The sequence below is a fragment of the Cucurbita moschata genome, unplaced genomic scaffold, assembly GCF_002738365.1.
Source record: "Cucurbita moschata cultivar Rifu unplaced genomic scaffold, Cmos_1.0 Cmo_Scf00011, whole genome shotgun sequence".
Classification (NCBI taxonomy): Eukaryota; Viridiplantae; Streptophyta; class Magnoliopsida; order Cucurbitales; family Cucurbitaceae; genus Cucurbita; species Cucurbita moschata.
The window spans coordinates 5,456,348-5,483,337 of NW_019268527.1; the positions used below are offsets into that span (position 1 = coordinate 5,456,348).

Consider the following 26,990-nt stretch of genomic DNA (forward strand, 5'->3'; position numbering starts at 1 on the left):
AGAATTTTTTTTTTTTTTTTTTTTTTTCCCCTCATGGTGGTTGTGGTTGTTGTCTTCGATTAATAGCATTAAGTTCAAATTTGAAATTTAAAAAAAAAAAGGTAAGAGTCTAACATACATAGCAGTCTTTGCCCGCCGATCTGTACCGCGCCTCCCTCAGATCAGCAATAGTGCGCCTCACTTGTTCACCACGATATTCAAGAACCTGTGAACAAGACGGTTGAACATCATTGAGCATGCCACTTAAATCTCACAAGGAATAATGTTCAGTAACTGGTGACAAGCAATGACTCATCATGAAGTGCAATAGCATTGCATAACAAAAAGGCATCCAATTTACATGGCTCTATACCATTTCTCCTTCTTGAATGTTTCTACGTGCGAAAAGCCCCCATCCATGTATACCAGATCTACCAAAGCATACCCGGTCATTCTCCGTTCTCTGGAATTTCACGCCACACATGAGAAGAAAATCAGATACCAAACAAGGAAACATCATTTGTAGAAGAAAATGGAAGGAACTACCTGTAAGTGGTGCAATCGATCCCGAAATGAGGAAAATATCTTTGGTTCCTCAACCATCGGTAACTGCAAGGCAACAGCGAAGTAAACTTTATCCCGTTCTAAATGGAAGGGGGTCGGACAAATTCTGTATATACTTTAAATAAGGAAGAACTTTACGCTGAATGTATTAAGACTTTGTAATGCTTGTAAGGGATGACGGCGTGGCCCCATCACTTTGTGTATAACCGTTTCCTCTACCGTTCTCTAGTAGCAACAAAAGTAGAAGAAAGATTATTAAGGCAAATGTGGTGGGTCATATAAATAACTATATACTATACTTACAATCTGCACAACGTTTTCACCTTTACAATTGTTTTAACTAGAACCAACTTTATACTATACTTTTTTCGTTTCATTTCGTCTACGATTTCAGTCTCCATATCTCATCCCGAGCACTACGTACCATTTCATTATCACAACCGCTATAAGTTGGCTCAAGGAATACAAGTCGCAAAATAAAAAAAAAACTAAAGCAATCTAAGAGTAAATTAGATATGCAAAACATGGACTACCTTCTTCACACTGGTTGATCTTTTATAAACTTGACACCTTGCAGCAGAAAATGGCTCAAGCTCAGAAGTTTCAGATACTGCTTCTATTTCCTTTCTGCTAGATGAAATTAACCTCGAACCGGCTCTCTTCTTATTTTGAAGAAGGCTTTTAGTAGAAAATACACCAAGAGGAGTCTGTACGATAAGAACGGTATCCGGATTGGGAGCCCTAAATCAAGGTGAGATGAAAAATTACTATTGAGTAAAATGTGATCAGAAACCAAGCATCATGTGAAAACAACATAGGATGTTTCAAACAAACCCAAATTAGAAAGCAATACCTATGATAAGCACAATAAGATACCATTTTCGTGACTTGTCTACCATTCTTCTCCAGGCAGTGCAACTGCAAGAACACAAACTATTAGTATTAGACATCTAGTCTTTGCTAAAACATTACATGTGAAAAGGCTCATTTATAATGTCTATGAATTGGGATCGGGGTGGGTGAAGGGGGAGGGATACTGCAAAAGCACAAACTATTACTATTAGTAGGATTGGGCATAAGGCTTTGTTTCAAATATTGATTCAATTTACATAAACTTAAACTCGGAAACGAGAATCATAAATGGTTTGTAAAGCTGTAACTCAATGAATTAACAGCTTCATGCATAAACTTTTAACACCTAAAGAACAGCAAGAGAAGATGCATGCAAATACATCGAAAGAAAGCTATAAAACAAAAAGGAGATGATGCTTTTAGATCAATTAGCAGCATACAACTCAGAAAATGAAAATAAATTTCCAATAAGAGGTTAAAATGTATAGAGGTTGACCATCAACACAAGCTCAGACATATGAAGATTGAACAGTAGCATCCATTTACATGTTAAAGAGACAAAGAATACCTCCATGCAATAGCCTGCTCTTGATGCACACATAGCATGGTAGTAAGTAGAGCATTTGCAGCATTGCATGCATGAACCGTGAATTTGCTTACAGATCACACAAATCTGGAATTCATGAAGACGAGTATTTAGTGAAGATTAGGAAAAGTAAAGGAAAATCAAAAGCTTCGCAAGAACAGCGCAAAACACCATTAAAAAGTATAGACATTGAACCTTTACAAAAGAATTTGATGGGATACTCAAGATACCAAGAGCAGGTTCCATTTTCTCATCACTTGCAAAGGAGACTTCAGGCCTAAACCAAGCACAGGTAACATGAACCCATAATGTATCGACGTCTGTGGGCTTCAAGGCACCCCCTACACAATATAAAAATTATCAGCAGCAGGGTAAAGATATCACTTATGATTCAATACTGAAAACAAAAATGCACATGATTTGTGCAGGCCGTCAAAAGATCTATTGCAAGTGATATCCAGATAATCAAAAAACTATTCAGCGAAATGATCAGCCAGGATACTTGTGGAGATGAGATTTCGAGAGACTTGAAATAAATCGCAAGAGAAGAACTATATTATAAAGAGAACTTATCTAGCTTAATGCCAAATGTAAAGAGAATAATTACAGCAAACAAATTCATAACTTATTTGATCCACAAAATGAAGAAGACAAAACCTTTTACTGGACAGAGGCAACATTCCCGCTTAACATCAGGAGTTTCACACACTTTACAGACCCAAGATGTTAAATCCCGAACATTTCTAGCTCCATAGCATTCTTGATGAACTGCTATTTGACATCTGATACATTTTTTTCCACACCGAAAAAAAAAAGAATCAGTGATAATATATTTACAGAAACAGACTTGTTTTGGAACAAAGAGATCCAAGAAAACAAGTTATTCCAGAAGTCTCTTATAAAAAAAGTTATTGCAGAAGTCAGAACAAACATGCAATATTTAAAATGAAAGGGAATACCTGCTACTGAAATTTCAGTAGACAGGCACTTAATCTCAAAGGATGTAAAAGCCATGCAGAGGTTAAAGGGCTAGACCAAATATAAAAAATATTTAATATCAACCTACCAAATTGCCAAATTTCAGAGATGTAATTGAGAAAGAATGGGGCTTTTGGCCTGAATAATATTGTATTTGATACAGGTAATGAGACAGATAATCATATTTTTACAATACCTGTTGCAGATAATAATCTTATTGTAGTCCCAGTCTTCAACCCATCTACAGACAGCACATCTTTCTGTCGTCCATTTTGCATAAACAGGTTCATATTTCTCTGAGACAGCAAGAATGACAAAGTTAGTTTGGGTTATCAAAACTTGGAAGGCTAATGTAGCGCTAAACGCACTATTTTCCCCAGCAAAGAATATTACATCTCAAAAAGAGGAGCAAATGAAAATTCAGGTATACCCTGCAAAAAAGCGAGCAACTTTTGCCTTCGTTCTTTCATGGAAGGCCGTTTAGGATGCTTGACAGAAGCAGCACTTGCATGGTACTCGGCTAATTGCAGCATCTGCAAGGACAAGTAATATAATATTAGATTTTAATCTATGATAGAAGGAAATGATTTTGAGGACCAGCAACCAATTGAAGACTTGGGACCTCCAAAAATGGGTTTCAGAAGTAAAAATGCAAGCACAATGCAGCTATTGGTAAATAAAGCTAAACTGGGAAAGAATGCAACTTCATTACAACGTATCTGACCATATGGATGTTATCAATGAAATCTCAATACAAGTTCTTTTGGATCCTCCAGTTTGAAGTTTGTGGCTTCCTATTTGTTAGGAATGAAATGACTGAGGAGTTCGTTCCCCATCTACCGTTTAGGGAGAAGAGAGGTTTTGTGCAGCTAGGGGCCTGTGCTGTGTTTAGGGTGAGAGAAGGACCCTAGTGATGCTTGGTCCTTGTTAAGTTTAATGTTTCTCTTGGGGCATTCGAGATGAGGTTATTTTGTATTATTCTTTAGGTCTTGTTTTACTTGATTGAAGCCTTTTTTTTTTTGTAGTGAAGTTCCTTAGATGCCCGTGCATTCTTTTATTTTTTCTCAATGAAAGTTCTGTTCTTCATTAAAAAAAATAATAAAAATAAATAAAAATAAATAAAAAAAAGATTTCCATACAAGTATTCTTTCAACTGTACTGGTATGAATTTGTTATTTAGAAGACTATGGTCCCCTGAAAATCATAAGAGAGGCCATAAGCAATATGCATGAATGAAATGAAGAGTGGCACTTACCCATTGTTCTAGGGGCAGCATGGAACCTTTTACCCTCACACTCGTCTTCCAATTCCTCGACTTAGATCCAGTATGCCGTTCCCACTCACTAAGTGCTTGTTTTTCTGTCCCGCAAGAACCACACTTGCACACAACTCTGCAAAGAAACACAAAAGTGAACTAGCATCAACAGCATTAACATATACCTCACCTTCTTAACCCCCAACCGCACTGAAAAAAGTAGAAGAAAAAAGGGGGGAAAACATAACAAAAGGAAGGACTAGATTGAGTCAATATAAGCTTACAAGTGAAGACTTGGAAAATAAGTGCCTTCCACACCATTGCAGAGCACATTAACTTTGTTAGAATGAACCGTTCGTTCATTATCCGTGTTCCCTCTATAAGCAAAACTAACAATCATCAGAAGTTATTAATAGCAGAACTTATCTACTTCAGTATTACAGAACTAATACAAAGTAAAATAGTTGAACCAAGTAATAATATAACCAAAAGATAATTTACAAAATAAATAAATAAATGCTAAGCTGAATTACTTGACTTTGGGTCGTGATTTTTCTGAATCTGATAGCTCAAAATCAAATTTTACTTTGCATGTAGGGCAGAAATAATCAGTACTTCCAAGATCCTGAAAGAACAAAAATTACTTAGATGAGGGATGAGAGAGAGAGAGAGAGAGAGAGAGAGAGAGAGAGAGAAAGCATGATGAACAAACCTTGAACAGGTTGCTTGAAATTTTGTCACACGCTGCATGCACCCATACTTTACAACCATCACAACGAACCTATCACATACAGGGTTTGGGAGATAAACAAAATTGCCTTCATCTTTAAGAACAATGATAAAAGTCAAAACCATAGTTCGCTAGCATGTTCACGTACCCAACTACCACTATCTGAATGATTCCAAATCTTTTTGCATATGCCGCAATAATGTTTTGAATTCGTTAACTGAAGAAAATAGTAATTTTTAATTTTAGCACGAAGAAACCACAACATGGTACAGATTTGAATTTAATACCAATATTGCGGGTAGAAAGCTCAAGTCAAAAGAAATTCTTCCAAGGAAGGCATGTTATACATACCCTTGTGCATGATTTACATAAAAATTGACTTCCAGGAGGTGAAGCCTTCATTTTCTTCACCAATTTTACAGGAAGTGTTTGGCCACAACCCTCACAATGCCGTCCATCTTTCTTTGCATATATTTCCTGCGTATAGTAATCAACTTGTTGTTGTACAACGGTGGGGAGCAAACTCATTTATTCAATCACCAATTTATCTACTTGCAAATAGAATATATCTTTCATAGAACAAATGAAAAAGGAGTGGCTAGACGCCTACAAAAGCCAAAAGACCTGCTAAAAATTCCTCCAATCAATAACAACCAAAAGACAAATCACAATTACAAAAACTTCGATGAAGACAACTTCAATTAGTGGAAGCCAAAACAATGCTATCCAACCAAAATTATAATCCTTGCTTACTCCTAGAAAGATTGCAATTGTGAGAAAGGGAAAGCCCAAAGAGGATAATATCTGCTAGTGATGGGTTTGGGCTGTTACAACAATCTTTCCAAATTTTCCAAAGGATGGATTAAACCTAATTAGATCAAAGGATCCGGGCTTTTACTAGAGATTATTTCCACAAAAAGCTACTTCAGACCTTCACATATTGAGGGAAGGCACAGCCTGCTGGTCCCTCCTAAATTCTCTGAAGAATTTATGCATGACAAAAGAGCTCACCAAATTCCTAAAACAGCTAGAAAGCCAACGGAAGATCACCCAATTTGCTTGAAAGGGACAAACAAGTATCACTCAAGAATTTTGGTCAGCTAGCTCTTCTACTTCTATACCTTACTCTCTTGCTTTCCACGAAGATGACATCTTTTGGGCAGTACCAACCTCCTCTGGATATTGGGTTATCTTTCCTTCTCTGTCTCCCCGCACCCTCCATTAAAAAAAAGAACAAAAACTGTGCTTGCATCGTTACTTACTCTGTTCGGTCTCTCATGATGGATCTAGTTTCATGGAAGACTACAGAACAAACAGCTAAATAGATTTTTCCATAACATTTACGTTCCTCTTCAAGGTTGCATCTTTTCTCACACTTGAAAACAGAGTATTATTACATAAATGAAGTATCAACCTCTGAAAATTTACAAATAAAAAATGCAAGTTTTGTATTGGTTCCTCTCTATACTCTCTAAACCTACTTCACGATGCACACATATGAAACAGAAGCATTACGCCAGAAATCAATCAGCCAAACTGTAGGGCTTAAGAGAAGATCCGAAGTTAACACAAACATTTAATGGAGTATTCTACCGAGTGGAGGTTTCTTACATCGGATGTTTCTTGTTAATAAAAAAAGGAAAGAACGCAGTGAATGAAAGAAAATAAAATAGCAGTACCTTAATCCAGCTAGTCCACTTAGGAGGAGAATGGCAATCAGGATCCTGGTTAGAACCAGTAGCTTCCTGAGTCCCTCGGAAAAGGAATTCATCAGCAATCGTATTTCCAGCTGCCATATTAATATCTGCAATCAATTTCTCTGTAAAACCACGTTCTGCAAGAAATGCTTCCTCTATTGCAATCTGGAACTCGTTAGGTTTGAATCTATCCAGTTCTGGCTGTCCTTGGAACCTAGAACATGAAAAATTTGACTGAGTATGGAGTTCAGTTCATATGAATTGTTGTAAACAGTAACTGAAAACCTATACCTGTCTACAAAATCCATAAATGGAAAGATCATCCCTCGCCTCACCCATGCATAATCCTGCTCATGATCATTGAAATTTTCACAAAAGAGAGTCACATTCTTCTATAAATAGAAACAAAGGGACTATAACGCTGTTTTCAATTAAATAAAAACTTGTAAATAGTTATAGCCATACCCTTTGATTTTCGTTCCCTGAATATCCAAAGAACATAATGCAAGCTGCATCTGCAACACAAGCTCTCAAAACTAGTTCAGGTGCCTGAGTTATAGGATCGATGACAATGGCAGGCCAAAAGGGCTCCTTCCTCCCTGTCTTTGCCCATACAATATCACCTGAATAGAAGTCTTCAGGTCCATATAAACCATCCTTGGGTTTAGTCTCCTTTGGACTTGCATCTTCACCAACTACATCAACTGGGAACTTCTCATCTTCAACAACAGTCTCGTGTACGGAAGTTAGTGAACTACGAGAGCTCGAATACTTCCTGAAATCGAAATTCTTGAACTCCATACCCGCTTGTTCATCTTCCTCCTCTTCACAAAATGCTGGGCACTTCACGAACTTGAGACCCAATTTCTCACCGTTCTGTACTTTCTTGGCGGTCCCATTACAAATTCTAGGAGTCTTGAAACTGAATTTCTCCTTCTTACACTTGAATTCCTCATCGAAACTGTAATCGCGCAAGCTAGTCTTGCTGTCTTTCTTCCAATTCTCGATAACAGAATCGTTGAATCGAGAAGGAAGAACCTGAACCCGACCTCTCGAAGTTCTCACGAGGGGCGGTCGTGGGACCTCGGCCGGCCGTTTCGTAGCTTCCCTTGCTAATGATTCTCGGCTGTTGGACTTGGACTCCATTTCCATGGCGGAACAAGATATCTGGGTAGCCCACGAGGGCGTAATCCCCTTGTTGTTGGTGCCGAGAATGTGGTGAAGATTCAGAGGGATTATTCCAGCGGCAACCTCGCCGAGAAGATGAAGTGGGTAATAACCATTTAGCTTTCTCTTCTTCCTGGCGGCGGAGGTCTCGTCGTCTTCAGCAAGCGAGTCGGCGAGTTTACACCGTTTGAGATTCGGCATTTGGGATTTGAGATTGCGTTTGATTATCATTTTGTCCGAATGATAAACAAAATTTCAGTTCATAAAACTGCAACCCCTTAATGGTAATTGGAGGTTTACATTTAAGAGTAAAAACCCAAGTCGCGAAATTCACATAAAACCCTTTTCCCCTCAAATTGGGGCGAGAACAGAGCAATGGAAAAACAATTGAACAGTGAAATAGCACTCGAAAAGGACGGGGGAAAGAGAAACGAAAATCCGAGACCAAAATCAAAGGAGGGAAATTGGGTTGTTCGCGAAGAGGGAAAAGAAACGAAGCAATCGAATTCCCAGAGGCTGAATGAATAGGGATCTGTTCGAAGGGAAGGGAAGGGAAGGGAAGGGAAGGAAAGGAAACTCCCTTTCTCTTTCTCTCTCTCTCTCTCTAACTGGGTCAGAGCATAGAAGGCAGAAGGGGAGAGAGAAAGAGAGGTAATATTTAATAATAATTACTCATTCTAATCGAAAATAAATAATCCTCTGTTTCTTTTTGGGTTGTCAAATATAATGGTTTTGGAGGCAGAAAAACAACACAATCCATATGAGAAGAGAGAGAAATGGGGATCGGCGTTGGTTTGGTTCCAAATTTTCTTCACTTCTCTTATAGTCTTTGAACCACCATTATGTACTTCGTTTTTGTTTCGACGCAGAATGTGGAGTCGTCACGGTGCTCACCAACGCTTCATCTTTTCTTCCTTTTTTCTTATGTGCTGCGCAGCCAAACTGCTCAAACACACCAAATCAAGTCAACCAAATTTGTTCCCAAGTTCGTGACTTTAGTGGATAGCTTCATGGATGAATCACTATCTGAAGTTACGGAGAGCTGACAGAGAGAGAGGAAGACAGGAACTTGATGGTGTCTGCAATGGGGGAGACTGGAATTGAGAATTTCCCACCATTTTCTTTGAAGGGTATTCTCGTATTTTTGTGTTCATTATTAAACCCTTTAATGGAGTTGACCCTCCAAAAGAAACGACTCTTTATTCCTTGGGGGAAAAAAATCAGTAAAAATTGCTTCTTTGTGTGCCCCTGTTTTTAAGATCATAATTTGCTAAAAACAATTGAAGCAAGGAGGTTAAATTTGGGAAGAGAATGAAAACGTAGGAGAGGTTAAAAAACGACGCCGTTTTCTTTCTTTCTTTCTTTCTGTGCTGTCGTTCTGAGACGACCTCAGTTCCAACGTCAATGTCGGATCACGTGAAGTAAGAATGAAAAATAAGAACACACCACATGAACCTTCACTTCACTCAATGCTTTCGGTTTCTTCTTGTCTTTGTGTAGTTTTGTAGTTTTCTTGAAAATCCAGAGACCCTTCGAAGGGAACAAGAAGATGAAAGGAGAATCCTTTCCGTTGTCTTCCCACAAATTCGTATTTCATTTGAAAGCAAGGAAATGAGTTAAGAACAAAAGTATTGTTTGAAACTGATAGCTGTGAACAAAAATGGAGTCACAGAGAGTGGTACACAGCATTGGAAGAAGATGAAAGAAGTGCAGTGATTGTCTCCTTGCTTGAGAAAGGAAGCAGGAACTGGGAAGTAAGGAAGCAGGAAGCAGGGGGGGAGATATGGAGCCTGACATCACAATTCTTTATGCTTTGTCTGGTCCTGGACTGTTACCATTTGGACCAATCACCAGTTTTTATGTCATCTGCTTAGGACAACAAAGGGAATTCATTTATATACAATAATGTCCAGGACTCCAAATAAGTTACTAACCATCTCCCACATCCAGGGAGGTGTTTTCTGCAATGAAATCACAGCACAAGTTAGTCCATGTGAACTATCGTCCAGTACAAAAGAAGTTATTAAATGATGAATCGTTACGCTAATGCCCAATCAATGCATTCACTTACTTTCCAAATTGGGTTGGATTGAGTTAGAATTGAAAATTAAGTTGAGGTACACAAAACCCAATTGAGTTTGTTCGGGTCTTGAGTCCACTATGTTGAATGGACTCAACCCATAAGATATCCAAGCATCTCTCATCCAAATTAATTCTAAAACCAAACGTCTAACACCCCAAATCTACTTTTAAAGAGATTGTCCTCTACTTCCAGATTTTCTCTTTTTAACTTTCCTTCGATGTTTTTAAAACGCGTATGTTAGGAAAAGGTTTTCACACTTTTGTAAACAATGTTTTGTTCTCCTCCCCAACCATGGAGATCTCACAATCTACCCCCCTTTGGGGCCCAACGTCCTCATTGGAACTTGTTCCTCTCTTCAGGAGATGTGAGACCCTCCCTCCAGTCCACCCCCTATCAGGCCAACGTCCTTGCTGGCACACCGTCTCATGTCCATCCCCTTTGGGGCTCAGTTTTCTCGACACATCGTTCGATGTCTAGCTCTAATACTATTTATAACGGTCCAAGTCCACCGCAGTCAGTGAGTTGAACTTTTTCTTTTGGGCTAAACCTTTAGGTAAACGTTTCCACACTCTTATAAATAAACGCCCTTATAAATAATGTTTTGTTGTCCTCCAGAACTGAGTGGGATTTCACAAAATCTATCCTAAGGTCAGGTTAATTGTTTGAAGATTCTTGGTTGAAGATATATTTGACAAAGTAGGCTTAGTTCTATCACCCGAACAGCACAGCACGTCCATCTCATACAAACTTAATAAACAAACAACTTTTATTTCCTATTTTATTCAACGGATGATATATATATATACACAAATGTAGGCAACCATTCTAGTGTACAAAAGATAGTAATACAAATCATAATATGACAAAATACCCTACAGCCTTCTTGGTTTGTGGATTTTATTGAGTGAGATTCAATCTGAACTTTCCACAAACATAAACTCTATGGCTTCTTCTCAACTCTCCCACCTCATCTTCACAACAAGCTTCTCATGCCTATATTGCTTTTCATTCTTATTTTTCTCATAGAAACAGCATTGAGAGTGAGCTACTGCCCTTGACACTTCAGTTTCGTCCGTCTTCGCAAACCTTCCACGGATCCTAGGTTGACTGTCTGCAAGAGCCTTCCTACAAGCATACTGAAAACCAGACCATACAATGAAATTTATGAACAACAATTCACCAAGATTAGATACTGTATATGCAAGAATATGTGTGTAAGATCCCACAACTTAGTTGTTGGTAAGGAGAACGAAACAATCTTTATAAGGGTGTGGAAACTTCTCTAGATGTGTTTAAAAAACTTGGAGGGAAAGCCCAAAGAGAACATATCTGCTAGCGGTGGGCTTGGGCCGTTATGAATAGTATCACAGCCAGGCATCAACGATGTGCCAACGAGGAGGCTAAGCTCCGAAGGGAGATGGACACGAAGAGGTGTGCCAACGAGGAGGCTAGGCCCCAAAAGGAGGTGGACACGAAGGGGGTGGATTGGGGGGGTCCCACATCGATTGAAGAAAGGAATGAGTGTCAGTGAGGACACTGGGCAGAAGGAGGGTAGATTGTGAGATCCCACGTTGGTTGGGAAGGAGAACGAAACATTCTTAATAAGGATGTGGAAACCTCTGCTTAGCATACGCGTTTTGAAAACCTTAAGGAAAACCTGAAAGGGAAAGCCCAACGGAGACAATATCTACTAACGGGGGGTTTGGGTGGGGATTACATGCATACAGGCCTAGAGTGGGAGTTCCTGAAAGGGCTTTGATAAGTTTCTGATGATTTGAAATGAAAGGTAACATTCTGTTTTCTTTTTACCTTGATCTTTCTCCCAAAATTCCTCTTTGTCTTCTTGTTCCTGTGAATGTTTGCTGAATCACCACACCTCAATGGGGTGAGAGTTCTCTTATTTATAATTATTTTCAGAATACAGAAATATGGTAAATTACAAATATTATGGAAATAGTAATAAAAGGAAAGAATAATAAATGAATGCAATATATTTGCCTTTAATAAGAGGGCAAATATGGTAACCCGTAATGTAAGGCAAATATCTAGATATTTGCCTTATAGTGACGGTCAACTATCCTTAACACCCCCCCGCAAGCTGAGCGTCGGATTTGAACGAACGTAAAGCTTGGATCTGAAAAATTCAAAGAGAGGTCGAGAAATACTCTTTGTGAAGATGTCAGCAACTTGGAGATGAGAGGGTACATATTGTGTGCGAAGTTTGCCAGCGATAACAAGTTCTCGAAGGAAATGATAATCTAGTTCAACATGTTTGGCCCGCTTGTGAGAAACGGGATTAGAGCTCAAAAAAATAGCACTTTTGTTGTCACATAAGAGTAAGGGCTGCTTTGAAATAGGGACCTTGAGGTCATGCAAAAGATGCGTAACCCAAAGAAGTTCAGCAGCGGTTGTGGCAAGAGCACGATACTCAGATTCACAGCTGGAGCGTGAGACAGTAGGTTGCTTTTTGGCACTCCAAGAAACCAGATTGTTACCAAGATAAATAGAATAGCCGGATGTAGAACGACGAGTATCGGGACAACCAGCCCAGTCAGCATCCGAATAAGCGACTAGCGTACTAGGAACATTGGATGGACGAAAGGTAAGACCAAAGTGGAGTGTTCCTTTGACATAGCGAAGAATACGTTTGACAGCAAGAAAGTGATCTGCAGTAGGGGCATGCAAGAATTGACTGACAGAATTGACAGCATAGGCAATATCTGGACGCGTAATAGTCAAGTACTGAAGGGCGCCAACAAGAGATCTGTAGAGAGTAGGATCAGAGAAAGGAGAACCATCAGCAGTCAAGTGTTGAGAAACAACCATAGGAGTGTGAACTGGTTTGCTATCGAGCAACTGAGCACGAGTAAGAATATCTCGAGCATATTTTAACTGACTAATAAAGAGACCATCAGGAGTGGGTGAAGCTTCAAGACCAAGAAAGTAACTGAGAGAACCCAAATCTTTGGTAGCAAACTCAGAATGAAGCTTGCGAGTAAAGCTGTCAATAAGAGATGAGTTGTTGCCGGTAACAATAATGTCATCAACATAAAGAAGCAAATAGATAATGTTAGATTGCTGATGAAAGACAAAAAGGGACGTGTCAGCGCGACTGCAAGAAAACCCAAGTGTGAGAAGAAATGAGCTAAAACGCTGAAACCAAGCACGAGGAGCTTGCTTTAAACCATAGAGGGCTTTCTTTAATAGACAAACATGAGTGGGAAATCGAGGATCAATATACCCAGGAGGTTGTTCCATATGAACACGTTCAATAAGAGTTCCATTGAGAAAAGCATTCTTGACATCAAGTTGTCGAAGAGGCCATTTATTTGTGACTGCAATAGAAAGCACAACACGGACAGTGGTAGCTTTGACAACCGGACTGAAAGTGTCAGTGTAGTCAAGACCAGGAACCTGAGTATAACCTTTGGCAACAAGACGAGCCTTGAAACGCTCGACAGATCCATCAGGCAAATATTTAATACGAAACACCCATTTAGAGCCCACGATGTTGGTGTTAGCAGGGCGAGGAACCAAAGTCCAAGTATCATTTTGTTGTAATGCTTGAATTTCTTCATCCATGGCAGCCACCCAAGCAGGATTCTTAGCCGCAGATTTGAATCCTTTTGGCTCAGTGGATGCAAGAAGAGCAGAAAGAAGTCCAGATGAGCCCAAAATACCAAGATTTGCTGGATGACGAGTCTTGAATATACCAGCTTTGGCTCGTGTGATCATAGGATGAGTGCCCAAAGAAGAGAAATCAACAGGAGGTTCAATAGAGGTCGAATTAGAAGTCGAAGGTGGCAAAGTGGAACCTGCAAGAGAAGTATCAACCTGCACAGACTCATCTACAAGGTCAGAACAAATATCACACGGGGATGAACTGGATCGAGGAGTTTGCGGTGATGAAGTGGTAGGGGGGGATGAATCAATATGATGAAAATGTGGTTCTAAGAAATTTGAAATAGGAATAGAGGAAAGAGGTTGGGTCTGGGAGCTAGGGATAGCAGGAAAGTGGGTTTCATCAAATTGAGCATGACAGGTGATATATAGCTTAGTGGTGGCCGGATCAAGACAGCGAAACCCTTTATGAGCAGGACTATAACCCAAAAAAATACAAGGAATGCTGCGGGGAGAAAGCTTGTTAGGCATATAATCACGCAAATAAGGATAAACACGACAACCAAAGGGATGAAAATTGTCATAATGTGGAGTGTAGCCATAAAGGAGTTCAAAGGGTGACTTACCTCCAAGAAGTGGAGTAGGCAACCGGTTGATAATATAAGCTGCAGTGCTGAAGGCGTCAACCCAAAAACGAGAAGAAAGATGAGAGTGAAAGAGAAGGGCCAAGCCAGTCTCAGTCACATGACGATGTTTTCTCTCAGCACGACCATTTTGAGCAGGTGTATATGGACAAGAGAGTTGATGGTGGATGCCAGAATTACGTAAATGAGTTTTGAAACAAGTATTAGTAAATTCGGTACCACCATCACTTTGAAATACCTTGATACGAGAAGAATATTGATTTTCCACAAATTTTTGAAATTGAAGAAAAATATCAAAAAAATCAGATTTAAATTTTAAAGGGTAAAACCAAGTGAATCGAGAATAATCATCAATAAAAATAACATAATAAAGGAAACCCGAATTTGATTTGACGGGAGAAGGACCCCAAAGATCACAATGAATAAGATCTAACACATGAGACGACCTACGTTCATTGCGGGAATAAGGCAATCGATGACTTTTTGCAAGCTGACAGGTATTACATAATGATGGAGAAGGCAATAAAGACGTAAGAGAAAGATGACCTTTTCTATTTAAAAAAGAAATAACAGAATGATTCACATGACCTAGACGAGCATGCCATAAATCATATGAAGCACGTAAAGATTTGTTTCTAAGGGCTGAAATAAAAGCAGAGTTGCCGCGCTCCAGCACATATAGCCCTCCATCTCTTTTACCGGTTGCCACCACCCTTCCTGTTTGACGATTCTGGATAGTAATAAGATTATTAGTAAATGTAACGGAGAGAGGAAAATCAGACGTTAATTTACTTGGAGGAAGAAAGCTTTTCTAGGCGTTCCTCGTTGATACAATTGCTGAACAAGGGTCGTTGGAAGGAAGAATGGATCATGCCTATCTTGTCATTGCCGAGTGTCTGCAGCCCAAAAAAAAAAGAAAACAAAAAATTAAAGATCTATCAAGTCCAAAGCCTAGAAACAACTGACCATTGTTGTAACATGTCTTACCTTGATATCTCCTTCACTAAATGCTCTCCTCATCCCATAAACAGAACTGAAATCCATGCCAGGGAAATCTATTAAACTTGGCTTGACGGTAGGTTCTTTCAACAAATCCATTGAGCTTAACCCCCCCGAGCTGGTACTTTTCTGGATCGAGACATCAGGGAGTGGCTTGTTTTCCGGAATTTGATTTTCTTCTGGGTACAGTACTGGAATATCAATGTTCAGGGCTTCAGGCAGTGGTCTTTCTAATGCAGCTTTTTCCAAGAGATCCTTTTCACACTCATAATATACCTCATTTAGCAGCTGGTCATTTTGAAGCGATTGAAAGTCTGCAACTTTTAGTCCTTCAGGAGAGATGACTTCTTCAGCACAAGACATCATTGAAATGGCTGCCATCACAGGATCAAGACCTATGAAAGTGTCTTCAACAAATGGCTGTGGTTGTGGGGCTTCAAACAGATCTCCTTCCCCACCCATGTCATATTCACAGATTGTGGATATCTGCATTATATTTGAAACATGCTCATAAATTTAAGCTATGGCGATGCAACCAAAAAACTATCAGAAACCATGGTATTTGAAAGTCAGTTCGGTTAAGTTTCAGGCAAAAAGGGAAAGGAAATAGAAGTGATAAGTTAAGCATTTAGGGTAACAATAGGAAAAATGGTTGAGCTAATTGGAGTAGGTTTTTAAGAGGTGTTGTTAAAGGTCCAAAGGCATCCTTAGTTTCTTTTTCCACAATCAGATTCCGCACTTTTAGCCAGCCAGAGAGGATCCAGAGCGCACTTTTCAGGCTGAATTTCCCTTTTTCCCTTTACTTTGTGTGGAGGGTTTTTGTTCCAAATGGAAGTTGTTGCAAAATAACGAAGGTGGAGATTTTGTTCTCTCACAAGCATTTTCACAAACGGTAGGAGAGCAAGTGAAGTGTACCTAACAGAATGAGACAAGAAAAGAAAGAAAAAAAACAAAGGAATGGAAGAAGGCCTGTAGAACACGAAACCCCAAAACTGAAAAAGAAGAGTTTAAGCCCATTATATTCCTTCCTATTTCCACAAATAATTTTGGACATCCAGCATGAAAAGCAGCACAGAAATATTGTCATTACAAAATGTCTGTTGACGAAAAGAAAAAAGTGATAAAAGAAAGAATTCCTTTTATCGGCTTTCTTTTCACATCCATTCCACTAATATCGCCATGTACCACTTACCAACACATGCCTACCAAAATTCCCCTCCATCTTCTTTCCCATTATCCAAATCAACACAAAAATTGCCATGGAACCCAATTTCCATACAAACTCAGGTTCATTATAAGCTCATATCTTCCCTTAAGCAAAAAGGAGAGAAATTAAAGCTTCGAAGTTCAAAATGAAGAACACCCAATATTGAAATGTGAAATTCTGGAGCAAATCAGCTTCAAACAGTGCAAAGAAAATGCTAAGCAGAAGAACCCAGAAACAGCAATAAGCAAAAACAGAGAGATGGAGGGAAGTAGTAGTACCATTGGAGAAGAACATGGGTGGTGGGTTTTGCAAAACTCCTCGAGCTGCTGGACCTGGGAGAAGTTCTGAAAGTGAGGAAAGAAAACCCCAATATCCTCGAACATTTTGAGTGCCCAATGAAATCGAAATCTCTTAAAACTTGAAGAAAATCGGCGCAAATGTTGAGAAGAGAAGCAGAGTGGCAAAAAACAGAGCAGCCGAAAAGAAGAGAAAGAAAAGGGTGTAAATGGGTTTGTTTTGGAGGTGAGAAACTGAGGAATTTATACTGAGAAGTTAATTTGATGACTGAATTTAAAGCACCCATTTGATTATGATGTAATCAGGTTTCCCCACAACACATATAACGACAAAACAAAACAAAACAAATAAAATAAAATAAAATACCTCAATTTTTTAATATTTCTTTTCTTTTTTTTAATTGAATAAAACTAAAAATGATTTGTATTTTCAATGGTATTTGACGTTTGTATGATTATTTGTTTTTTTTTTTTTTCCCTAAAAAAGTCAGACCTCTACAATAACCGACGTTTTACTAATTTATTCAATTTATTTTATTAATCCTCAACAATTAAATTTTTTACATATTTTGTTTAAATATAATGTATAGATTGGATAATATGTATTTTTTTTTATTAAAAAAAAAAAGTTAATTTTCTTGGAAGCAGATGAAGGTGAGTTGTGGACAGCCTAAAGAATATGGGTCCAATAGTAATATATTCACGCGCTAATGTGGAGCGTGGGGATGCTGATCGTCCATTCTCATTTATATGAAGGAACCCATTTTCTCTCTATATTTCTTTTTTTTTTTTCTTTTTTTCTTTTTAATTCACTTTCTTGGTATTACATAATTTATCCTAATTTCACATTTTTTATTTGAGTGGTGATCCCATGTGAAAAGTAATGCATGAATTAACTGGGTCTAATTCTATATTGAAATAAAGATGTTAGTATGTGGAGATAATCTTTACTCTGGTAGGAGTATAGGGAGGGATTAAATATTAAATCTGAATTTGAGGAGGAGTTAGATGGGAAGGTAGGATAAGCGTGAATTTAGTTTTTAATATCCTTTAAAAAAAGTAGACAAAATGAGTAATTTAGAGACGGAATCTTTCTAGAAATAGAAAGTTTGGTATAGTTTGATGGGAGGTAGAGTGATAATTAGCAGCGAAAAGGTCCTTGGGATGGGCATTTGGGAATATCATGTATTTCTTCTTATAACTAACTCATAAGCATTCAACAACCCCATAAAAGATTTTGATGTCTCCATATTAAAAGAAACAACGTGGACAATATAAAAAAAAAAAAAAAAAACAAATAAAATAGTACATTTGAACTACATTATCACATTTTTTTCTTAAAATTATTTTGGAACCAATTAAAAATGGAATGGATAATTATTGTTTTACAATATGGTTTGAGACATAAGAACCAATAATTAAGATAAGATGTTACTATTTTTTGTGGCATGGAAAAGGCCAAAACAAAAGAAAAGGAAATGCACAAACAAAAATAAAAGATAAGTAAAAAGAGACAAATAATTAGTTTCCAATTTCATCTAATTGTTTACTCTTAAATAAGATTTAAGGTGCAAAGCTAAACAAAGTTTCATTTACATGGAATTCTGTAGCACCCGTGTTGGTGTTGAAAAAGAGTGACCTAGCAATGTAAGGTATGTAATATAATGCATTAGGGTTTGATAGTTAATTGCAGTTAAGAGGTATATTTAATTCAAGTTTTGCATTTGAGAAAGAAAAAGTAAGGTGAAAAGATGCAAGAAACCCACTCAAAGAAATTGTGGAAAATAAAATAAAATAAAATAATAATGAGTATTAGAATGAGAATAATAAATAAAATAAAATAAAATAATAAACAACAAGAAAGAGTGGTGTGAAAAGATGAAATTCTTTTTTTGGTTTAGCCAATACGGAAAAAAGAAATGGAAAACCTTGAAATTCCCATATTCGGAAACCCAATAAAATAAATAAAAACAAATACTACCTCATTCATTTATTCTAATAAATAAATAAATAAATGGCTCATTTTTTTTCTTTTATTTGGTTGTTTTTTTTTTTTTTTTAAATGAAATTTTAAATTTTAAATTCAATGCCAAAAGTACTAAAACATTTAGTACTATTGTACGCATGTCCCTCAAATTTGATGTTTTTTTTTTTTTTCTTTTAAATTTTCGAATATGTTCTTTTTCTCTCTCTCTCGGTTTCTTTTTTTTTCTTTTAAAAAGAAAATTTGGGCGTAAAAGGATTTCCAATAAGAAAAAAAGAAGAGCCAAATTTGGGTGCTGAAAATTTAGTTGGCATTTAGAGGTTGACTTTCACTTAAATAAAAGAGAATTAATATTCTGTTTAATAAGAATTTTGTTTCCAACCTTTAGATTTTTATTTATCTTTTTTGGAGAAAATATTTAAATTATATAAAAAAAAAAAGTTAATATTTTAATTTGAGTAAAATAAAAAATAAAAAGGCAATTAATTATTGGGGGAAATAGGGAACGGAGAATTTGTTGTTTTTTGGTTGAAAAGATTGAATTAATGAAAGGAAGAAACAGGTGGGATGTGATAGATTCATAGTGCTTGTCTTTTCTTACACCAATTCAATTAATTATATATTACTTTATTTATTTTAGAAGTTGACATGGAATAATTTTAAAAAAGAAATGGTTAGTGGGGTTCATTGTCAAAAACCTCTGTACTGAAGCTGCTGTTGTTGTTGTTCTTGTTGTTGGTTATTAATGGAATAATGTCTGTGATGTGTTTACCTACTTTACACTTAACCAACTCATTTTTCTAATCTTTATCAATTTCTCAAACTTCAATTATTTCCCTTTTTTTTCCGACTATAATCTCACCAACCATATAATTGATTAGAGTTAAACCATGTATTTAACCATAGCATAATAATACAAATGGGTGTTAATCATATTAATACAATGCTTTCATATTGATATGATATGATTGAGACATTAAGACGAGAATAAATAAACTTTTTGCTCACTATTTAATAAAATGTGCGTATCCAAATGCAACTTGCCATAAATCAACTCCTTGATTTGTATTATTGAGAAATAAACGTGTGAGATTTGACTTAGGAGTTGAAATTAAAAATATGAAAAAAACTTGTTTAACTTATTTTTATGATTAATCAAAGTTAAAAGAATGGAAATTTTGTTTGTAATAAAGTATTTTTGTTTTAGTGTAATCATTATTAACATAAAATATTTTTAATACTAAAAAATTTAAAAATATATATTTTTTTAAGTAATAATTTAGAGTCGAAGGAGAAGGTTTGAAAATATATATATGTTCACATTTTGAAAATTACAAGTCTTAGAGGCCACCCTTTGGTTGGATTCACAAGAATAATTTGCCTATAAATCTAAACCATCCAATTCCACTCTCTTTCTGCACATTTTAGACACCCAAATTTACATTCAAACTCTCATAGATCAATCAACATTTTGCATTAAATCCTTCATTTTCAATAATAACCAACCTATTCTTTTCTTTTTCAACAATTATTATAAAAAAAAAATTCCATAATTAATTGAGATTAGTGATCACAAAATTTAATTTGATCCCCAAATTGCAAAATTAATTGAACTTGATTATGAAACAAACCTACAAACTAACAAATTATTTTTGTTTAGATGACGTGCCTTCATTTTCATGACTGAAGCTAGTTTTGGTCCCAATCGACCTATTGAATAGGTCAATTATACATTTTTTTTAATTTTAATAATTTTAAAAGTTGAATGAATGTACGTTCGTTAGATGTACTCTGATCGTTGGTAGTCAGATCTCTGTGATGTCTAAATCAACTTTTGAGAAGAATAAATTTGGTATAAAAAAACAGAAAAAAAAAAAAAAAAGAGAGAGGAAATAGGTGGCATTGCAACACAATGGAATGGGGATGAAAAATGTAGTAATTAATTGCCATTTGAAAACGCAACGAAATGTGGCAGCATAGCACTGGCTGAAGGTCCTCGTGACCAAAATAATATTGGAATTGTGTTCTATGCGGGGACAAGATGGAGCTGTCCTAGAATGGAACAAACTCGTCTCTCTCCCAAACACCTCCTTTACCTCGTCATCCGCATTCATTATTATGCCTCCCACGTGTCAACCCTACACACGCTTTCCTCGCTTTTCTAGGAACTAAGATTGCTTCCTTTTATATATATACACACACATATACGCTAAGCCATATTTTAATATTGCAATATAAATAATTTAAATTTGTATTTACAATAAAAGCAATGCTAAAAGTTAGCCAATTTTTTTTTTTCAAGTTTAATCCATACAAATATCTTAATTACCACAAATTTCCATTTCAAACATTTTTTTCTTTAAATAAAGATAATATTGTAACTTTTAAAATAATATGAATATTTTTAAAGTTGACTATAATTTTGTACCAAATTAAATATAAAAGAAAAAAATCTAGAATTTTTTAATTTATTTTAAAAAATAGATGATTATTTGAAAATATTAAAAAAGAGAAAATGATTGTATTTTAAGAAAATTTGTTAGAATTATTAATGTAATGAAAGGAAGCTTTGAATTGTAGGGAAGAGCAACACTAATAATAAGGGAAAGTAAGTAATATATTAAGCGTTCAATTATTTGTTATTTATTTAATATTATTATTATTAAGTTTTGGAGGTTTGTGACGATGTGCACATCTTTTGGTGATTGAAATGGATACAAAAAAGAATTAATTGAAATGGATGCTGCATAAAGTCCAAAATGGGATTACAGGTTTTATTACAAAATATATTTATTTTATCCTTATTTCTTTCTTTCTTTGAATTATTAATCAGATTTAAAAAAACATGAAAATAATCATATTATATAAATGATGGATCTTATTTTTTGACGGCTATAAAATAAGGTATGGTGGGGGACAATTATTTTATTTCTTACCTTTTCACAACTAATTTTATTCATTAACCTCTCTAAATCTAAACTTTATAAACAATTCATTTATATAAACATAATATTTATTTTAAAAGTTGAGACCAAATAAGTAAACACAAGCAAAAATTATTATATAGGCTTCTTTTTAGGTATCGTACCATAAAATGCAACATGCTACTCGATAATGAAGAAGTGTTCTGTCACGTGGTACATGGTCGGGTAATGAGTTCTCTAGCGTATTTGTACAAGATTTTGTTATAAAAATTTTATTTTTGATTTGAATTGTAAAATTAAAGGAAAAAGTAAAAAAAAAAAAAAGAAAGAGAGATAACATTAGAAAGTGCCTTTTTCAAATGGACGGGAAAAGATATATTATAGTCACGTAGAAATGTACGCGGGCCGGATACTCTCTAATTCTGGGCCTTCCGCTGAATTAGATGATGGGCCCAGCCCAGCCCATTTCTAGCTCGTATTTATAAATATAAATTATGTAATAAAACCAGTCAACATCGGGGGTGTAGCTCATATGGTAGAGCGCTCGCTTCGCATGCGAGAGGCACGGGGTTCGATTCCCCGCACCTCCATTGTTTTGTAGTTTTATTTAAAATTCGAATTTTTGCCGGTAAAACGCACCGTTTAACGGAGACTCGTTGACAGGACCGCCATTGACTTCCGTAGTTTGGACCGGACCGATTTCTTACCCAGTGACTCGGCTTCCTTTTAGCTTTCATTTATTTTAAATGTCTGATTTTAATCCTTCTTACTCTTAGTAAATATTAAAATTAATCCTAATAAATATTAAAATCGGCTACGCATTTATAAAATGAAAATATTTTCCTAAAAATATTTAAAAAAAAATGAAATAATGGATATGATTAGATAGACATGTTAGTTTAGAATAATAGGGAGTATTATGATAGAGGAAAAGGGTTTGGGAAACATATGGTTAGAAGATGAAGAATGAAAAAGAGAAGAAATTGGTGGAATTGGGGGTTTGTCCCCCAAAACAAACAACCAACCACATGCACATTATTAATGTCTAATCAAATTTGTAGCTCTCCTTCCCATCCTAACATGCCGCCTTCCAATATGTTTTTTTTTTTTTTTGTTTAAAACCCCAAATTTGCTGTCTTTCTAAGGAACAATCTACTACATCATTACTAACCATCAAAGTTCAGATACACAATTTCTAGGCTTTCATTGCATCTTAGACCTAACGAGAGACCACCAGCTTTTCTTTTGGCTCTAGGTGTACAACTCTTATCACTCAAAGACTTGGGTAACTAGCTCTGCCTACGCATCAAATTTCTCTTCTAACCATCATGATCTAATTTATAAAGTTTTTAATATATGAAGTTATATAAATATGATAATCAAAGAATATCCTATTCTAATCCAACACAGCAAATAAAAAAATTAATGACATTTTCTTAATTGGGATTATATTCCCACCTTTTAAGTTTTATTCTAAAGGGATTTCTTTTTATAAATGGAATAATATGTTTTTTTTAAGAAGAATATCATCTTTCCTTTTTGTGTTTATTTATAATGGTAAGACTTTTAGATTTAGCGGATTTAGCGACACCATCTTTATTGATATACGACATTTTCTAATACAATTTAAAATAAATTCAAATTAAATATATTCTTCGTGTTTTAAAATTTTATTTTGTCCATATTTTTGTTAAGAAAAACACAAATACACACATAAAATAAAGAAGTTTTGCAAAAGTTGGATGTATTTACGGAGACTTGGGTGAATTTACACCATTTAAATGGGCATTCCATGGCATAATAATCTTTACACTTAACTTTATAATATAAAGTCCACATTCATTGGTTCCCACTAATCAAGATCCTCTCTTTCTTAAAACCATATTTTTGAGATGAAAATACCAACAAAAAAGAAAAAAAAGGGGGGAAAAAAAGTGATGTGAAGTGGAATATTAAGTACTAAAAGAGGCAGGGAATAAAAGGAGGGTGGAAGGTGCTTCAAAATTATTTCTTTTATAAAACAAATAAATAATTATTTCTCATTAAACCAAATAAAACCTTCTTCTTGCATCTTTTGTTAATCTAATCTTGGGAACTAAAATTCTAATTTGTTTCATTTATAACTCAGCTTTTTCAAATTTTAAAATTAATAAAATCATAATAATGATGGTTGATTAAGCAATGAGTAAATAATAATACTCATTTATTTCATATTCCCAATAATTTTGCATTCATGTGAGGCATTATAATTCTAATGTTCATTGCCTATTTTTTCTTTTTTATTTCAAACCTACCGATTTCACCCCTAAAAAGAAAATAAAATTAGAGGGATGAAGCTACCCTACAACTCCGGCTACATTGAGGATTATTGGGAGTCTTAAGGGAAAAAATATATCATTTCTATTAGTATGAAACCAATTGGAAAAAAAAAAAAAAAAAAAAAGATAATATCATCCGTTGGTAGTTTCATTGAGTCATGCCCAAAAACAAAGAAGCTGTAAACCCCAAGAGTATAGTCAAAAGTCGAATAAATTTTGATTAAGGAGAGATTGTTGGAAGGTTAAAAAAAAAGTGGAGTGTTCAAAATTTAATGTTGTGGAGGCCAGAAATTAAAATAAAAAGATGTTAATTTGAATAGTGAGATAAGAGTTTAGAGTGAAATATTTATCCCTTAAAATCACTCTTTCCTCAGCTCCTCCTTTGCCATTTCGGATCACCCTCTCTCCTCTCCTCTCCTCTCCTCTCCTCTCCGAAAATGGGGTGCCGCCGCCTCAATGAAACCCACCCTGCTGCCAACCCAAGGAGAGGACCACTTTCCGTTCTCTCTCTTCTGTCCCTCATTCTCATCCTCCCCGCCGTCTCCCCCACTTCACTCCTCGGACTCCGAACCTCTTCCGACCCGAAACTCCCTCGAAAACCGACCCGGGCAATTTCCAAGGCCTGTGCCCGAAGTCGGCTCCCGGCTCTGTGCGTGGACTCGCTCCTGGATTTCCCTGGATCTCTGAGCGCCAACGAACGAGATCTCGTTCACATTTCCTTCAATTTGACTCTCCACCATCTCAATGAAGCCCTCTACTCATCCTCCCACCTTTCCTCTCTTCATATGGATCTTCCCCTTCGCTCCGCCTACGACGCCTGTCTTGAACTCCTCGATGATTCCGTCCATGCCCTAACCCGCTCTTTTCACTCCCTTGCGCCGCCTTCCTCCGACAGCCGCCCAACTCCCCTCGCCTCCTCCTCCGATGACGTCATCACCTGGCTCAGCGCCGCCCTCACCAATCAAGACACCTGTACGGACGGATTCTCCCAACTCAGCGGCAATGTTAAAGATCAAATGACTGACAAACTCCACAATTTGTCTGAGCTTGTGAGCAATTGCCTGGCGTTGTTTTCCGGTAGCGTAAGGAACGACTTTTCCGGAGTGCCGATTCAGAACAAGCGACGGTTGATGAACGCCGCCGAGAAGGAGGATGATTCTGGTAACTTCCCCGGGTGGATGAGCCGGAGAGAGAGGCGGTTGCTGACGTTGCCGGTTGGGGCGTTGCAGGCCGATATTGTGGTTTCGAAGGACGGGAATGGAACGGTAAAGACGATCGCCGAAGCGATAAAAAAGGCACCGGAATTCAGTACCAGAAAGACGATCATCTACGTGATGGCAGGAAGGTAAATATAAATGTACACTTGAATTAATATTTTTGAATTACGATTTGGCATGATGAATTTACGGAAATACCCTTTTGTCCTTTCTACCTACAGGTACGAGGAGAAAAACCTGAAGGTAGGGAGGAAGAAAACGAATCTGATGTTTGTTGGGGATGGGAAGGGTAAAACTGTGATTTCGGGCGGTAAGAGTATCTTTGACAACGTGACAACCTTTCACACGGCGTCGTTTGGTAAAATAAATTATTTTCAACCATTTCTCTAATTAATTTTATTTATTTATTTATTTATTTACTTCAATTACCCTAACCCCTAATCTAATATGATTTCTCAATTGCATGGGAATTTCATTAATTTATTCCTCTCAAAGATTTATAGTATAATATTTTACCCATCCATCTGAGTTTCTTTATTATTATTTTTTTTTTTAAATTTTTTGGGGCCACAGCCGTCAGCGGCGCCGGTATCATTTTGAGGGACATGACATTTGTGAATTGGGCCGGACCGGCTCGGCACCAGGCGGTGGCCCTCCGAGTCAGCGCCGATCACGCCGTCGTGTACCGGTGCAACGTCATCGGGTATCAGGACACTCTCTACGTGCATTCGAACCGGCAATTCTTTCGGGAGTGCGACATTTACGGGACGGTGGATTTCATCTTCGGCAATGCGGCGGTGGTGTTTCAAAACTGCAGCATTTACGCCCGAAAGGCGATGGAGCTTCAAAAGAACACAATCACGGCTCAGAACCGGAAGGATCCGAATCAGAACACTGGAATTTCCATCCACGCTTGCCGGATTTTGGCCACCCCCGATCTGGCGTCGTCCTCAACTGCCACCAACCCAACGTATCTGGGTCGTCCCTGGAAACTATACTCTAGAGTTGTGTACATGCAGTCATACATGGGGGGCCACGTGCACCCACGCGGTTGGCTGGAGTGGAACGCCACGTTTGCACTTGACACCTTGTATTACGGTGAGTATATGAACTATGGGCCGGGTGGGGCAGTGGGCCAGAGGGTGACCTGGCCTGGATATCGGGTCATAACGTCGAGGGTGGAGGCAAGTCAGTTCACGGTGGCGCAGTTCATTTACGGCTCGTCGTGGCTACCGTCCACCGGAGTGGCTTTCCTGGGAGGGCTAAATCTGTAATTCGGCCACCTCTATTGGACTAAGGTGCGTAATAAAGAAGGAAGAAAAACAAGAAACCGGAGAAAAAGGTACGTAAAAAGTGTCTGCATAAAATACTATATAATTAACCGTGATTTCTTTTTTTGTTTTTTTAAAATAATTTTTGGTACGGTGAATGTATGAATATTAATTTATGTTTCATTCTTTTGTTTTTTTTTTTTTTTTCCTTCCCCTCTTATTTGTATTGTAACAGAATAATATTTGATTATATATATATATATCATTAATAAGGCATTAGAATGTTAATCTATTTATATATTTGAAAATTCCATGTTGAATTAAAATATAATAATTATTGTAAGAAGAAACTGTAGAAGAAAAAGAGGGGAAAGTAATCCACTGTTTTGGAGAGGAAATTACAGGTTTACCATCGCTTTAACTCTTAATAAATAAGACCTTATGAAAAAAGCAGATGTTGGAGAAGAAGAAAAAGAAAACAATAAAGCTGTTATTAGTTAATTAAAAAAAAGAAAAAAAAAGAAAGAAAGCTGGGGGAGAAAATTGAGGAGGAAAGAGTAATAATGTGGTGGCGGTGGCGGTGGCTGTGGCGGTTGAAAATGGAAAGAAATAGAGATG

At 36.8% G+C, this 26,990-nt stretch overlaps 3 protein-coding genes and 1 non-coding gene across 4 annotated transcripts in view; 2 read left to right on the forward strand and 2 right to left on the reverse strand.

Moving 5' to 3' along the window:
* The window catches only part of LOC111449559 (histone-lysine N-methyltransferase ATX4-like), a 10,375-nt gene extending 1,778 nt beyond the window's left edge, over window positions 1-8,597 (reverse strand). The window contains exons 1-20 of the mRNA XM_023089490.1: window positions 7,107-8,597; window positions 6,933-6,988; window positions 6,624-6,855; window positions 5,296-5,421; window positions 5,093-5,161; window positions 4,927-4,995; window positions 4,748-4,839; window positions 4,499-4,591; window positions 4,215-4,350; window positions 3,390-3,492; window positions 3,156-3,255; window positions 2,639-2,763; window positions 2,177-2,322; window positions 1,964-2,068; window positions 1,397-1,461; window positions 1,077-1,284; window positions 682-768; window positions 526-588; window positions 353-442; window positions 119-205 (exon numbers count right to left, since the gene is read on the reverse strand). Coding sequence (XP_022945258.1) covers window positions 119-205; window positions 353-442; window positions 526-588; window positions 682-768; window positions 1,077-1,284; window positions 1,397-1,461; window positions 1,964-2,068; window positions 2,177-2,322; window positions 2,639-2,763; window positions 3,156-3,255; window positions 3,390-3,492; window positions 4,215-4,350; window positions 4,499-4,591; window positions 4,748-4,839; window positions 4,927-4,995; window positions 5,093-5,161; window positions 5,296-5,421; window positions 6,624-6,855; window positions 6,933-6,988; window positions 7,107-8,039 — 2,985 coding nt within the window. The 5' untranslated portion in view covers window positions 8,040-8,597. The remainder of the gene's footprint in view (window positions 1-118; window positions 206-352; window positions 443-525; window positions 589-681; window positions 769-1,076; window positions 1,285-1,396; window positions 1,462-1,963; window positions 2,069-2,176; window positions 2,323-2,638; window positions 2,764-3,155; window positions 3,256-3,389; window positions 3,493-4,214; window positions 4,351-4,498; window positions 4,592-4,747; window positions 4,840-4,926; window positions 4,996-5,092; window positions 5,162-5,295; window positions 5,422-6,623; window positions 6,856-6,932; window positions 6,989-7,106) is intronic.
* A 2,038-nt stretch (window positions 8,598-10,635) lies between these two features.
* Window positions 10,636-16,908, reverse strand: LOC111449566. The gene is made up of 5 exons (XM_023089500.1): window positions 16,641-16,908; window positions 15,144-15,641; window positions 14,959-15,052; window positions 11,701-11,750; window positions 10,636-11,027 (listed from the first exon to the last, which is right to left on the reverse strand). Exons 1-5 carry the CDS (start codon window positions 16,743-16,745, stop codon window positions 10,845-10,847), a joined length of 930 nt encoding a protein of 309 aa, XP_022945268.1. The 5' UTR covers window positions 16,746-16,908; the 3' UTR covers window positions 10,636-10,844.
* A 5,175-nt stretch (window positions 16,909-22,083) lies between these two features.
* Window positions 22,084-22,156, forward strand: TRNAA-CGC. The gene has a single exon. It is a non-coding gene; the product is annotated as a tRNA-Ala (tRNA).
* Window positions 22,157-24,224: 2,068 nt separating this feature from the next.
* LOC111449561 (probable pectinesterase/pectinesterase inhibitor 34) lies at window positions 24,225-26,628 on the forward strand. Its single transcript, XM_023089492.1, has 3 exons — window positions 24,225-25,229; window positions 25,323-25,459; window positions 25,675-26,628. Exons 1-3 carry the CDS (start codon window positions 24,322-24,324, stop codon window positions 26,373-26,375), a joined length of 1,746 nt encoding a protein of 581 aa, XP_022945260.1. The 5' UTR covers window positions 24,225-24,321; the 3' UTR covers window positions 26,376-26,628.
* The last annotated feature ends 362 nt before the right edge of the window (window positions 26,629-26,990 follow it).

Excerpts from the sequence above, each read along its gene's own strand:
- LOC111449566 (XM_023089500.1), bottom strand. The coding sequence starts at position 16,745 with ATGTTCGAGGATATTGGGGTTTTCTTTCCTCACTTTCAGAACTTCTCC. Across the intron at positions 11,751-14,958 it reads GGAACGCCTAGAAAAGCTTT|ACATTCACAGGAACAAGAAG; the intron begins CTTCCTCCAAGT and ends GTGATTCAGCAA. Across the intron at positions 11,028-11,700 it reads ATTTTGGGAGAAAGATCAAG|TATGCTTGTAGGAAGGCTCT; the intron begins GTAAAAAGAAAA and ends TCTGGTTTTCAG.
- LOC111449561 (XM_023089492.1), top strand. The coding sequence starts at position 24,322 with ATGGGGTGCCGCCGCCTCAATGAAACCCACCCTGCTGCCAACCCAAGG. Across the intron at positions 25,230-25,322 it reads ATCTACGTGATGGCAGGAAG|GTACGAGGAGAAAAACCTGA; the intron begins GTAAATATAAAT and ends TTCTACCTACAG. Across the intron at positions 25,460-25,674 it reads CTTTCACACGGCGTCGTTTG|CCGTCAGCGGCGCCGGTATC; the intron begins GTAAAATAAATT and ends TTGGGGCCACAG.